At 46.6% G+C, this 14,566-nt stretch overlaps 1 protein-coding gene across 2 annotated transcripts in view; it reads right to left on the reverse strand.

Moving 5' to 3' along the window:
• Positions 1 to 14,566, reverse strand: part of Usp10 (ubiquitin specific peptidase 10) — a 52,414-nt gene that overhangs the window by 8,061 nt on the left and 29,787 nt on the right. The window contains exons 4-9 of one of the 2 annotated variants that reach the window (XM_021654467.2): positions 12,968 to 13,996; positions 5,555 to 5,646; positions 4,944 to 5,053; positions 4,257 to 4,312; positions 3,940 to 4,043; positions 1,362 to 1,461 (exon numbers count right to left, since the gene is read on the reverse strand). In XM_021654467.2, the coding sequence (XP_021510142.1) occupies positions 1,362 to 1,461; positions 3,940 to 4,043; positions 4,257 to 4,312; positions 4,944 to 5,053; positions 5,555 to 5,646; positions 12,968 to 13,996 (1,491 nt within the window). Of the gene's footprint in view, positions 1 to 1,361; positions 1,462 to 3,939; positions 4,044 to 4,256; positions 4,313 to 4,943; positions 5,054 to 5,554; positions 5,647 to 12,967; positions 14,000 to 14,566 lie in introns of both variants that reach the window. The other variant, XM_021654466.2, reaches the window with a different exon arrangement.

Below are 14,566 nucleotides of genomic sequence, written 5' to 3' on the forward strand. Positions count from 1 at the left end.
GTGAGCTTCCATGTAGTGCTGGGGAGATTTGAACCCAGATCCTCTAGAAGAGCAGTTAGTACCCTTAACCGATGAGCCATCTTTCCAGACACTACCCTCTGAGTTTCACTTTGCTATGGAACTCTGCACACACACACACACACCCCTCCACACCCCCCCCCAATGAATACATGTCATAAACCAAAACAAAACAAGAAAACAAAAACCCCAAACTCCATAGCAGGGAGTGGTGATGTACACCTTTAATCCCGCTTGGGGGGCAAAGACAGACATATCTGTGAGTTCAAGGACAGCCTGCTCTACAGAGTGAGTTCCAGGATAGCCAAAACTACACACAGAAAAACCCTGTCTAGAAAAAAAAAGCACACATAAAAAAATTATAGTTCTGCTCTACACTTAAAATCACAGTAACCAATTAAAGCAGACAGCTACACTGCATACTGGGCTGCAGTGGCCACTATGACAGACATGCTCAGAGAAACCTGTAAAAGCCAAGCACGGTGGGCCACACCTATTGCCCTAGCACTGAGATAGGCCAAGGAACAAAGACAAGGGTTCCAGGCAGCCAGAGCTACAGAGGCATTCTCTGGACAAGTGGAGAAGTTGAAGACACTCTGGAGAGTGGCTGTAGCACTGGAGTTCTGAAGGAAGAGCTTCATCCTCAGAGGGTGTTTTTAGCACAAAGCAACAACTCAACTATTTTTTTCCTCCAACTTCCCATCCCTAAAGAAAAATGCACACATGTAGAGTGAGCCGATGCCCACATGGGACCCGCAGCTACTTGTTCAGCTTTTCTGTATTTCAGGTGCCACTTGAATGTGAAATGCAGCCCACAGGCTCATGTAGCGCAACACTTAATTCTCAGCTGGTGACACTGCTCAGGAAGGATATGGACCCTTCAGGCAGTAGAGGCTGGGGGGAAGGGCATCACTAGGGCTAAGCTCTGAGGGTATTCAGCCTGGCTCTATGTTCTTCCCACTCTCTGCTTCCTGTGAGTAGATGAAATGTGGTCATCTGGCTTGCCACTATGCTCCTCCACTGTAATGGACTCTACTCATCTGGAACCCTGAGCCAAAGTAAACCCTTTCATCCCATGTTTTACTACAGCAACAGAATAACTAAGGCCTCAATCTCTCTGAGTAAAAACTGAAGCAAAACAGCACGAAGCTGAATAAATTCCAGTTACCCAAGCCTAACTTTCTCACTGCTAAACTAAAGATAATGAAAAATAACTAGTTATTAAGGTACCCAAAGCACTGCTGATCAACAGGTGACTTCTGGTGAGTGTGTGTGTATAACACGGGCATGCAACCTTCCTTTTAGCTGCTGCCAGGCAAGCAATCTCATACAGAAGCACCTACTTTCTTGCGTGGGTGAGAGGAGCTTCTTCAGGCTTAGCATCTCCTCATGGAGTCCATTCAGGATGAAACCTAGGTACTCCTCGGCATCTTCCTGCCGGCCCTGAGGACAGACACGGTTACATTAATTCCAACCAACTGCAGTGAGGCAGGGCCTGGAACAAACACCTCTGTCAAAGCATTCCAGACCAGCGCAAGCAAATCCCAAGAGTTGCCCTGAGTTTTTCTGTGCTTTTGTAGCTCAATTCCTAAGCATACATTTTACTTTATAGTGTTAAAAAAATAATAAAAATAGCCAGGCACAGTGGTGCATACGTTGATCCCAGTACTTAGGAGGTAGTAGTGGGTGGCTGTCTGTGGGTTCCAGGACAGCCTGGTCCACACAGTTAATTCTAAGCCAGCTAGTGCTACAAAGTGAGACACTGTCTCAAAACAAACAAACAAACAACAAAATATGTACCCCATGAACAAGACATTGAGGGCCACTTCACAACACAAGGCCCGAGTCACCATTCACACTCAGCAATGATTGGCAGCCCCATGCCCATCCACACTCTCTGGGCAGGAACCACTGGAAAGGACTCAAGTCACAAGTGAAAAAGCTACAACTCCGAGTAGCCACCAGCAAAGCCATTTAGAGACAGCAAAGTCACCAACTACAGGCCACGAAGCTCTGGTAGCCTCTGGCCATCTATCGGGACTTGCACAGCCAGCCATCTGCTAGGGCTTCTGGGTGGAGCACACACATTTACTACACGTTCTCCCAACGGATCTGTAGGCATGGTAACACTGCTGCTGCACTCTGCATATGTGCGGCAAAAGGTACAACCCACCAGGCATGCGGACACAAGCTACTCAGGATGCTGACACAGGAGGATCATCAATTCAAGGCCAGCCTGGGCAACTCAGTGAGACTGGGGCTAGGGGCTACAGCTCAGGTGCTGCTGCTTGCTTATGCTTATCTTGCAAGGACTCACTCCCCAGCACAACCAAAACCCGGCACATGCATTCATGCACAAACAAACTGACACACACACAGGCCGTGGCACAGCAAAGCTCACACTGCAGGCATGGGAACCCACTACCAGGAAAGGCCTGCTTGCTAGGCTGACCCTCATTTGGTATCTAAGAACCTGGACTTCAGACAGGCTTCCATCACTCCACGAATGGATAAGGAACTGTGTCTAAACACCCCAAGAGTCTTATCCAACCACGTGGGACAGCATGCAATACAGAAGAAATCCATGGGCAGTATCAGGGCTGGCCACTGGGGGCGGCACAAATGGGCTATGTGCATGGTTTTGCTCTCAATCTATCTGCTGCAGAACTATGCCCACAACACAACAGCTGCTTCAGCTCCTGCTAGGAAATCACCAAGCCTGAAGTTGGCCTTAAAGCTCTAGCTCCACTTAACTCAGATGTTAACTTCTAAAGGGCTTTATTCACAAGCATTCTTTTCGACACATTTCCAGAGGGGCTCAGCTTCAGGAAGGTCCTTGAGCACCTCTCTACCTCTGCTCCACGGCCACCCGGCCTCCTCAGGTTCTACAGCATCTGCACATTGTCACTTCTCTTTATGTTGTCTGTTGTTTCTAATCCCCAACCTTGGCAGAGCATCCCTCACATCCCGAATCCCAAGTAGTGGGAAACTCCAAAACAACAAGAAAAGCTGTTATCACAGGCATTTAAAAAGCCAAAGCTGGCTGGGCAGTGGTGGCTCATGCCTTTAACTCCAGCACTATGGAGGCAGAGGCAGGCGGATCTCTGAGTTCAAGGCTGGTCTGGTCTCCAGAATGAGTTCCAGGACAAAGACACACAGAGAAACCCCGCCTAAAACAAACAAACAAACAAACAAACACCTGTGCAGCTGGGTTCTCTTGTATTCCTGGAAGCTACATGGCATTTTTCTTAACTATTTTTCCTGTCTGAACAAACCTCCTTTACCTGAATATGAACTGCTCCTGCCATTGTATTGCAGACTTGGAACTGGGATGACCAGCTGAATGCTCTAGACAAATGCCTCAGTCACTCAGCAGCTCTCAAGGCCATGCATAAGGAAGAGTCCTGGCTGCTTTGCTCAACTGCCCTTAGTAAGGCAATACACAGTATTTAGGAAAAAACAAGAACCAAGAGCCAAGTTGATGAACTAGTTGCTGTGGCCTGAGCATGAATAAGATGGAGGCTGGGTACTCCCGGACCAGGACTCTCCAAGTGTAGTGCAGGAATAAGGGACAGACTCGGAAGCCAGGCTTTACCTATCACCAGTTTGGACTCACAGGTTAGCAGAGCTAGTGAGACTCAGTCCTTGGCACTTGTGCTGTTATACGTGGGTAGCTGGCACATTCTAACTCATCAACTGACTCCACTATAAACTACGGAACAGGGCACGTGGCACACACAAACAGCAGCAATAACCACTGACAGTGGTTCAGGCTCATCTGCAACTTGCTCTGTAGCACAGACTAGGCCTGAATTCCCAGAGGGCCTCTTGCCTCAGCGCCCTACACGATAAAACTACAGGCATGTGCCCTTTCCCAGCTCATGGGAGTATTCTCTATGGCTACCACAAAGCACCCCAGACCTTTTCGGACAGGCTCGACTTGATAACTGTCAGGAGTCTGTAAATGTATGTGGGTTCAAAGGCGGCTCCAGGGCGGATATCTCTCACGACTTTATCCCCGAGAGCTGCAAGAAAAACAAACAGATTCTGGTAACTAAAGAGACAGCATAAAGGATAGAAAGCAAAGTCACCCGAACTCACACCACAGGAGGCTGAGATTTGCACAGGGCAAACACTCAGATGTAAAAGGACATTGTCTTTTCAACAAGACATTTACCACACGCTTGTTCCGTGTGCCCAGTGACAAGGACCGCAGCTTCTCACTCAAGGTGACTCACCTTGGCGGGGTTTGGGAGGTACTGGCATATTAGTAAACTCATTCATCAGCCGGACACTAAACAGAGAAAAAGGGAAGGAGAGCACACATTAGGAACGAGCCTTGGCACAACAGCGCACTAAACAGAAACTGTGCCACCGATGTCAGTCAACATATCAGCACCTAGGGGGTTCCTACTTTAAAGCTAAAGTATTTCAGAAATATTTTTAAATGTCATTTTAAGCTGGTAAACAGTAAGTTTTCTACTGAATCTGAAGGACAGAAAAGCACAATCTCATTGTACTTCAGGTAAACTCCCATAGACAATCCCAAAGGTATCTTCCTTTAAAAGAGCATTCCAGAGCTAGAGAGGTGGCACTTGCTGCTCTTGCAAGGGACAAGGAGGGGTTCAGCTCTCAGCACCCACTGGCAGCTCACAACTGACTGTAACTCCAGATCCAGGGAATCTGAAGTCCTCTTCTGAGCTCCATGGACAATGCACACACGTGGTACACTTACATGTATGCAGGAAAAACACCCATAAACATAAAACTTAAAAGCAGAGCAGGGAGACCAGCCCTCGGCTCTTGATTTTCTACAGATGAGGGCTGGAGTCAGCTCAGAAAGCACCTGCCTTGCCAAACTGTTCAAGAACCCATCACCACAGGGAAATCCCCCAACCGCCGGCATGTGGGAGCACTTTACTTACAAGCTATCTATCATGGGCGTTGACGTGCAAGGCCTTTGCACTTTTGAGTACAGAGGAATGAACTTCATCAGGTGATACATCGGAGGGCAAGCCACCAATGCCTGCAGGGTCTAAACGTTGCAGTAAGGAAGTGTAAAGGAAATAAAACAGAAACAGCAAACTTTCTAAAGGTATATAAAAACAAGATAGGCCAAGGACACTGACTACTTTGATATGTAAACACAAAAAGAAAGAAACCCATAAAAAGTTTGCTACCTTGTAAGGCCATGTAAGGATCCACTGTCTGCCAGGGTGACATTTAAGAACCTAGCTAAACCACTTGTCAGAGCAGGGCTTCCAGCTCTCTGTCCTACTATCCATGACCACATCAATGAGGCCAAAAAAATGTCTCATTCTGTCCTTCACAGGTCAACAGATCAATCCTGTACAGAGGGTGGAGAAGTGGGGCTCACAAGTACCACCGACTATGAGGCAGGCAGACCAAGTGATGGCCCAGTCTCCATGGTCACAGTCCAGGCCAGCTGCCCTGTGAAAGTTGCACTAAGTCAAATACACCCAGAGTGAAGAGCACCATGGTGGCCAGGCCTAGGAACAGCATCCAGGAAGGATACGGCATTAATGTAGCACCAGTTTCCTTTATTGATCAGCCCGCGAGGTTGCAATGACACTGGCTTATGTATTAGGGTTACAGTCTCCAGTAACTCTGCAAGAGTGAAGAAGCAAAGGAAGACATTAACAACATACCAGTCAGCAGCATTTCCGAAGTGCTGAGAGCTTCCTTCGGGAGAGCATATGCCCTCCAAAGCCCTTATTTTTTACAGCTTCACTTACTTCAACACCAGCTTTGTTACTGAATTGTTTTTTCAAAATAGTTATTTTGCTCCAAACATCAAAATTTACTGATCGTCTGACTGTATATTGGGAAGCACAGAAACCCCGACACAGTCCTTAGCAGCAGAGGACAGACGTGGAAGGCACTGGCTTCTCCACCAGGGCGGACAGCATGCTTCCCCCGCCTCCAAGGGACTCAGGAGCAGAAGGAGCCTTAACCCTAAGCCAGAGTATCTCAGTGGGTGCTCGAAGGCCACACATTCAGTGACAACTACTCCTGCCAGTCAGTTTCCATCAGACATCAGGTCAGCGATTCATTCACTCTGCACTCTGACTCCTCACTCCATTCAGAAGCAGGTTTCAGACCCTGAAACCACTTTTTCCAGTTTTAAGAAAACTATGAAGCCAGGTATGGTGGTACACATTTAGAGACTGATATATATGTCGGTGAGGCCAGCCAAAGCTACATAGTGAGACCCTGTCTTAAAAAGAAAGAAACAAACAAAACTATGGGTCATCATTTGCTACAATTAATCAACTTCATCATCATTGGATTGAGACAAGGTCTTACTATGTAGCTTTGGTTAGCCTGGTAATTTGTAGCCCAAACTAACCTCAAACTCCTTCAGCACTGAGATTATAAACACATGCCATTAGGCCTAACTAGAAATTCATTTTAAAACAAAGACAAGGAGGTCATAATTGGTGACACTAGTAGTTGCAGCACTTGGGACACAGAAGGATCAGGAGTTCAAAGCCAGCCTCAGCCTATCCAGTTAAGTTCTAGACTGGCATGAACTCATGAGAGTCATCTCAAAAACAAACCTACCCTGCCCCGGTGTTGTATCCTCTAATACACGCACTCAACAGGCAATGGCAGGCAGGCCTCTTTGAGTTTGAGGCGAGCCTGATCTACACAAGTTCCAGGCTCTTCCTACATCCCACATGAATCTTTTAACAGTAATGGCCACAGTGAACATGTTCCCTATACTCTATCTGTTCTTTACAACCTGGGAGTGGTAACTGGTGGGACCCAACTCGGCTCATCTAGGAGCATCATTTGTCTGCTTTCTGCCTACAAACAATTTTGCCTGTGACTAATACAATCTAGGCTCTAATTCAGGGCACGCCATGGTGCCTCCTGTTTCACTGGAAAGAAAGGAAACACTAATGGGCTCATGTGATATTTACCACCATTCTCAACAACAAACAAGAACCACAAAACAGCTGTAGTGCCCAGTCCTAGACTGGTGTCCAAAAGTCAGATAAGGACATTCATTTGCATAGCTTAAATATATGTACAATCACCGCCTCCTTCCCTTCTCTCCAGCTGAGGGAGCACAGTGAATAGTTTTCCATGGCTCATCTTTGAGAAAACAAGCCATTACAGGTTTGAGAGAAGGAGTAGAACACATCCAGTGAAAACAAGTGTGCAAAGCCCGCCATCTCTTAGTAAGAGGTATAAATCTAGGGCTTGAAGACACGGGCTGATGCCTCCCGCCAGCACCTGGTGCTCCCATTAACATTCAACTTCAAATTGACTTTTCCAATGAGGCCCTCTGACACCCCATCACATAGATGAGAAAACTGAGTCATGGTACTGAATCAGATGCAACTGTGGATCTACCTGCCTGGCTCTTTCCTCTCCACTGTACAGGTGCTCTTGGGAAAAACGAAAGCAGCTTATTCTGGAGGAAGCAGAAAGACAAGGGAAAGGCATACAGAGCCACATGAGCCTTCTTCCTGTTTATGCTCACTGTTCTGAGCAGCCTCAACTGTAAACTGCAGCGGCAGGGAGAGGGCACGAGCCCAAAGGATTACATTCAGATCCCCAGAATCTACACTTTAGAAAAGTGAGCCAGGAAATCCATTTTTAAAAAGTGGGATATTGGAATATGCTTGCCTTTAATCCCAGTACTTGGGAGGCAGAGGCCAGTGGGTACCTGCAAATTTACAATCACTACACAACAAGTTCCAGGGCTACGTGGAGAAGCTCTGCCTCAAACACACAAAATCCCAGCATTCCTATGGAGAGACTGCAGGCTGAGAGGAGAATCACCCCAAAGCTGTGGGCCACCTAACCAGGATATAGTATGCAGTGAAGTGGCAGAAACAAAATACTCTACTTTAAAAACAAAGCAAATAGAGGTAAGAACCAACTTCCTAAAAGTTCTCTTCTGACCACCCCCCAAGATGCCGTTAGCAGGCCCGCACACCCACTCACACACGCCATACGTGAGAACACTGTGATTAGTGTTCTGAGGGAGCTGCATCAGTTTAAGATACCCAGCCTTACCAGGACAAAGCTAATTACTTTCAAAGGGAAGGAGGCACGCTGGCCACACTAAGCCCTAGAATAAGCTGCTTTCGTTTTTCCCAAGAGCACTGTGGGTGATCTGAGGAGCCTGGGTGCTTCCAGACAGCAGAGCTCTGCGGCCCTGAGAACACACCCAATCCCGGCGCCAGCCATGGACTCCCCTCTGACATTTACTGGGAAACTACATGCTCAAAGTTGTTTTCTGCACTGCCCCTCCCTGGAAGAGCCAGGAGGTCAAAAGGCAATTTCCATTTTCCTTGCAAGAGAGCAAGCTTGCCTCTTAGCACCACCCGGTGGTGTGACCAGCACCTGCAAGCATGCAGACACCCACTACAAACCAGGATGTACAGCAGGCAGTGCTAACTGTTGTGGCCTTTGCCCTTTGGTACAATCCTCAGGTGCAGGGTGACCCTTCACAGACAGTCACAGAAGAGATTAGATACTGCTTTTCATAAAAATCATTCTATTCCTTTCTTGGGTGTTGGGAGACATGGCTCAGCACCTTAGAGCTTTGTATCACTGACAAATCTCTTCCTGGATTCAAAGTTCTCTAAAAACAAGACCCTAAAGCTGGTCGTTACCAGCAGAAGTCCTTATGCCCTTTGTCCTCAGACTGCTGCCCCAACCCTGCTGGGAGCCTGGTTGCTGTCTCTCTCTCATTCAAAAAAAAATTATTTATTTTATGTTTGTCGGTGTTTTGCCTGCATGTGTGCCTGTGTGGAGGTGTCAGAATTCCTGGAGCAGGAGTTACAGACAGTGGTGAGTTGCCATGTGGGTGCTGGGAACTGAACCTGGGCCCTCTGGAAGTGCAGCCATGCTTTTAACTCCCCCAGCCCCTATCTGTTCCTTATTTCACACCTTAAACAGGACACAGCCCATCCGTCCTTCCTGCCCTACATTAGACACACAGTGCATACTATCTAGACCGCTGTCAAGATTTGGTGTGGGCACACAAATCCACTCCAGTTCGTCAGAAACCGCCCAACAGATCTTAAACAACTTCTTTATCTCACAGTCGGGAAAACTCGGGCTGGCGAGAAGGCTTGGCAGGTAAAGGCTGTTGCCACTAGGCCTGATTACCTGAAACACACAGTGGAAGGAAAGCTGACTCCCAAAAGTTGATCCTCTGGCCTCCACAAAGGTGCCACGGCCACAAGCAAACAAAGAACAAACAAGAGCCTGGGCATCCAAACCAAGGAGCTGGGTTCACCCTGTGGCTCTCAGGAGGTGCCTTTAGCTCCTTCTCAAACAGATTCAATGACCTAAATAATACATCCCTGGAAACCACAAGCATAGAGCCGGTAAGTGGCTCAGTTTCTGTCAAGTCTAAGTTCAACCCTCGGATCCACACAGGAGAGCAAAGAATCAGTTCCCAGGTTGCCCCCTCACTGTGACACTTGTGTTTAGGTACCCACATGCTTGTACATGTGTACACACACATAAAAATAAATCATGAAATGTAGACAGCTCAGTGGTTAAGAGCACTTGCTCTTGCGGAGGACCCAGGTTCAGCTCCCAACCACACACCCCTGACAGCTATCTACAGCTCCAGTTTGAGAGGACGCCACACTCTCTTCTAGACTCCTTGGACACTGCACACGCGCGGTACACGGACACACATGCAGGCAACACACACATACACGTAAAATAAGAACAAAGCAATCCAGCTATGTGCGGCGGGCGGGGCACACTGCTAATTCCAGTATGCACAAGGCAGAGGCAGGTGGATTCCCATGAGTTCAATGCCAGTCTGGTTTACCTTGTGAGTTCCAGGACAACCAAAGCTACATAATAACCCCCTTCTCAAAAGAGAGAGAGGGAGGGAAATAAAATAATCTTTTTTAAAAAGGCAATCTACCTGAGAAGGAAAACAGTATACAGGGTTTGCGAAAACACCTTTTTTTGTTGTTGTTTCAAGACAGAGTTTCTCTGTGTAGCCTTGGCTGTCCTGGACTCACTCTGTAGGCCTAGCTGGCCTCAAACTCACAGAGATCCAACTGCTTCTGCCTCCCAGAGTGCTGGGATTACAGGCCTGTGGTACCATGCCAAGCTTCAAAAAACAAAAAGTAATCTATAGTCTCCAAAACCAGAATTTTTGAACATTTTATAGCTGTGTAACAGAAAGTTCTATTTCAAAAGAAATGAGTGGCTATAAAACTGATTCCAGTTGTATATCTTAAGGTTAGGATCAAAGCCTCAGCAGTGAGTAGGTGGGTAGTCCCAGTACTCAGGAGGCAGAGGAATGTAGCTCTCTGTGAGTTCGAGGCCATCCTGGTCTACAGAGTGAGTTCGAGGACAGCCAAGGCTACACAGAGAAACCCTGTCTTGAAAAAAAACAAAAAAGAAAGGAAAAAAAGAAAAAGGAAAAAGATCAAAGCCTCCATACCCACTGCTCCTGCTCTGTACCAAGAAAGGCCTATGTGTACTTAAGAGTGACATGAAGAATAAACAGAAGCATGAATGTTTCTCCTCCCCTCAGACCTATCTGGTTATAACTGGTACTTCTTTACCTGTTACGATTTGCCCTGGCTTGGCCTAGAAGTCATAGAGATTCGCCTGCTAGGTCAGGTTGCTTGCCAAAAAGCTCCCAGAATTTCCTTGTCTCTGAATCTACTGTAATGATGGAGTTACAGGTACATAAGCCTTATCTGTCCTTTTTACATGTATGCTGGAGATTCAAACTCAGATCCATATGCCTGCATGTCAAGTGTTGTTAAATACTAAAGCCTTATCTCAGTCCTTCAATAAACACATTCTAGAAGAACTATATCTAATATACAGTAAAGAAATCAGGACACAGAGGTGTGCATGTAGATCCCATCCCAGCACTTGGGAGAATGGCAGCAGGACTTTAGAATTTGTGAAAAGCCTGGACTACAAAGTGAAACTCTCTGTAAAGAAACAAAAAATGGGCTAGAGAGATGGCTAGGAGGTTAAGTGCACTTGTTGCTCTTGTAGACGATGTGGGTTCAATTCCCAGCACCCACGCATGGCGCACATGCAGGCAAAACACACATAAAATAAAATTTAAAGTTTTTAATTAAAATTAAAAGAAAAAAGTATGAGGGGGGACTCCAGAGAATAAAATCACTTTACTTTAAAACTACCATCCTCGGTGGTTAACAGCAACAGCTGCTATTCCAGAAGACCAGTGTTTGACTTCCAGCACCCACCTAAGGTTTACAACATACAACAGACTGTAAACCTAGTTCTAGGGGATTTGATATGCTCTTTTGGCATCTGCTGGAACAGACATACAAGTGTTGCTCAGACATACATGAAGACAAAACACCCATACACATAAACCTTAAAACATATTAAATAAATTATCCCAGTGGAAAACAGTGGCATACATTGTGATCCAGCACCCTGGAGGTAGAAGACAGCCTGGGCTATGTGACAAGTCAAACAAATTTTTGTTTATACCAAAAACAAAGCATACATACGAAGCCCAAAAGCAATACAAATAAAAAATCCTACTCTACCCAGCAGTGCATCAAAGCAGATGCTGAGGCTCATAACCAAACTTTGGGCAGAGTGCGGGAATCTTAGGAAAGAAGGGGGAGAAAGAAAGACCTGGAGGGGACAGGAGTTCCACAAGGAGAGCAACAGAACCAAAAAAATCTGGGTATAAGGGTCTGAAACTGATACTCCAAGATCATGCATGGAGATAACCTAGAACCCCTGCAAAGATGTAGCCCATGGCAGCTCAGTCTCCAAGTGGGTTTCCTAGTAAGGGGAACAGGGACTGTCTCTGTCATGAACTCAGTGGCTGGCTCTTTGAACACCTCCCCCTGAGAGGGGCGCAGCCTTGCCAGGCCACAAAAGAAGACTATGCAGCTAGTCCTGATGAGACCTGATAGGGTCAGATGGAAGGGGAGGAGGACCTACCCTATTAGTAGACTTGGAGAAGGGCATGGGAGGAGATAAGGGAGAGAGGGAGGGTGAGATTGGGAGGGAACTAGTGAGAGAGCTACAGCTGGGATACTGTAAACTGTAATTAATATAAAAAAATTAAAATTTAAAAAACAAGGAAAAAATCCTGTTAATTTTCTCATCTGAAGGGACTTCAAACACTAACACTCAGAATTGTTTCCCACACAGACAGAATAAAATGCTCTCATCTTTGTTCTGGTGGCTTTTGGAGACAAGGTCTTGCTACTGAAGCCAAGCTGGCCTCAAACTGCCACTCCTCCTGCCTTAGCCTCCTGAGAACTGGAATTACAGGTCCAGGTTTGCAATGTGATGTTTAAAAGCCATGACCTGTTGTCACCACCAGCCATCAAAAGGATATGCCTTTAACATCTGCTGGGACTCTGAGCACTCCAAGGGCACATGGCAGAAGTCTCAGGAACTGGGGACCTCAAGACCTGCTTCTACACCTAAGCAACCAGCTCCTGTCTCTGACTTCCTACCATGCTGCTACAATTCTGAATGAAATCCATCATTCAACACAAAGTTACTAAGGGAAGGGCGAAGGGTTACAGTATTACAATGTCTTTTTCTGTATTGCTACAGGAAAAGAGTACAAGTGAGTATGAACTGAGGAGGATCACTGCAACTCAAAGCATACCCTAGCTACAGCACAGGGCACATATGCCATACATTCCAACCATATAGTTCCAAGAAACAGTTTGTCAGTAAGAACCAACTCACAATGAACGTGGGGTTTTCCCACTTCCATAGACGCTAGCACTCTCTCCATCTGTCTTCCTATGCATCCTGGTTTACTTCTGGATTATGTTAATGCATACGTGCCCTTTACCTCCTGTTACCACACAGTTCAGCTACCACCACTGTGGGTACCAAGAGACTATACAGTATGCAGTCCTGAGGCCTGCTCCCACCTCCAGTCAACCTGTCTGTTTAACTGTACCTGCAATCTTTATGGCTACGGGATCCTCTGAAACTGGAACAAGCCCTTCTTTGACTTCCACCTGCTTTTCAGAGGCCAGGGGAGATGGGACTGGGGGGGAACACTTAGTTTCCACATATGCCATGGGCGAGGAGGAAGAGGGCTTAGAATCATGAAAGAGGCTAGCCCATGACTTTGCAGGCTGACTAACAGGAATGGCGCCAGACGCAGAGAGCGCACTTTCGGCAGGAGGTGACTGGCTCTCAGGCTTTGCAGGGTCCAAGTCTGCGCTCTCCTCAGTGTGCAACTCTACCCCATTGGCAGCAGTGTCCTCGCCCAAGGATTCAAGTATTTTTCCATTAGTAACTGCGAGATTCTCAGTAGTATCGGTGCCAACATATGGCTGTGTCACAGCTGTCCTTAGCAGGGTGTCTGCAGGGAGGCAGGATTGCTCAAAGTCAGTGGCATGGCAGCCCTCAGGCAGCCCTGCAGTCCTGGCATCACCACCTAGTGTTCTGGGGAAAGGACTGTCAGGGACAGGGTCACTGATGAAGTCCATGGAATTCTGAGGGCTGTCACAAGTCCTGGGCATGACTGAAGGAAGCATATCCACCATGAACTCTGTGTCCTCCATACCCTCGCTGTTTGCGACCACTGAACTGGCATGGCCGTTGACCAGGGCAGCTGGGGAAACACTCTCATCACCACCATCTTTCAGGTAACTGTAGTATCCAGGGGGCCGCTTCTTCTTCTTTTTACGCTCCCTTTGACCAAGACCACCAGCGCCACCATCGTTCTCTAAGGCTTCTGCTTCCACATTAGAGCTGTTTTCCAGAGCCAAGGCCGAGGCAGGATACTGGTCAATGGAGCTGTAGGTCTCATCTTTTTCTATGCCATCAGGGGTCTTTTTGGAAGTTGTACAACCAAGAATAAACTCAGGTGCCTGAGGGTTCAAGGTACTTGAAATACTGTAGCTAGGGGTTCTTGGCAAACCATCACTTGGTTTGATGACTTCATCAACACCGAACTCAATCCTCTGATGTTCTTGTCCTGCTGAGAAGAAACGATCGGTCAGTGCACACTATCCGTTCTGAGCACAGGGTGCAAGCTACACAGTACCCAAACCTTTCGTCCTCTTTGAGAGATACACCTTATATTCTTTTCTAACCTAGCCATGACAAGCTTTGTGCCTAAATCTATTGAAAATGATATCTATAAAACAAGAATAAATTGGAGTTATAAAAAATAAAAGCTTGTCCTTACCTTTGGTTATCTGGGTAACTAAGACCTTCAAAACAAACAAATAAACAAACAAACAAAAAAAGGAGGGTAAAAATTAAATTTGTAATTAAAAAATTATTGGGGCATGTAATCCCAGGATGAAGTGGTCAAGGTCACCCTCCATTCCATGGCATCCTCACTATACAAACAAACAAACAGCATCTCATTGCTTAAAAATATTCCTCAAAAATACAATTCAGTGTAGACAGCATGCTTGCCGGGCCTTATTTTAAAAAACAAACAAAAACAAAAAACATGCAGGCTCACACCTAGCATCCCAGCACACAGAGCTGAGGTATGAGAAGTCAAGTCCCAGGCTGGACTACAGTGAGACCCTGT

Source organism: Meriones unguiculatus, chromosome 10 (assembly GCF_030254825.1).
Source record: "Meriones unguiculatus strain TT.TT164.6M chromosome 10, Bangor_MerUng_6.1, whole genome shotgun sequence".
Taxonomy (NCBI): Eukaryota; Metazoa; Chordata; class Mammalia; order Rodentia; family Muridae; genus Meriones; species Meriones unguiculatus.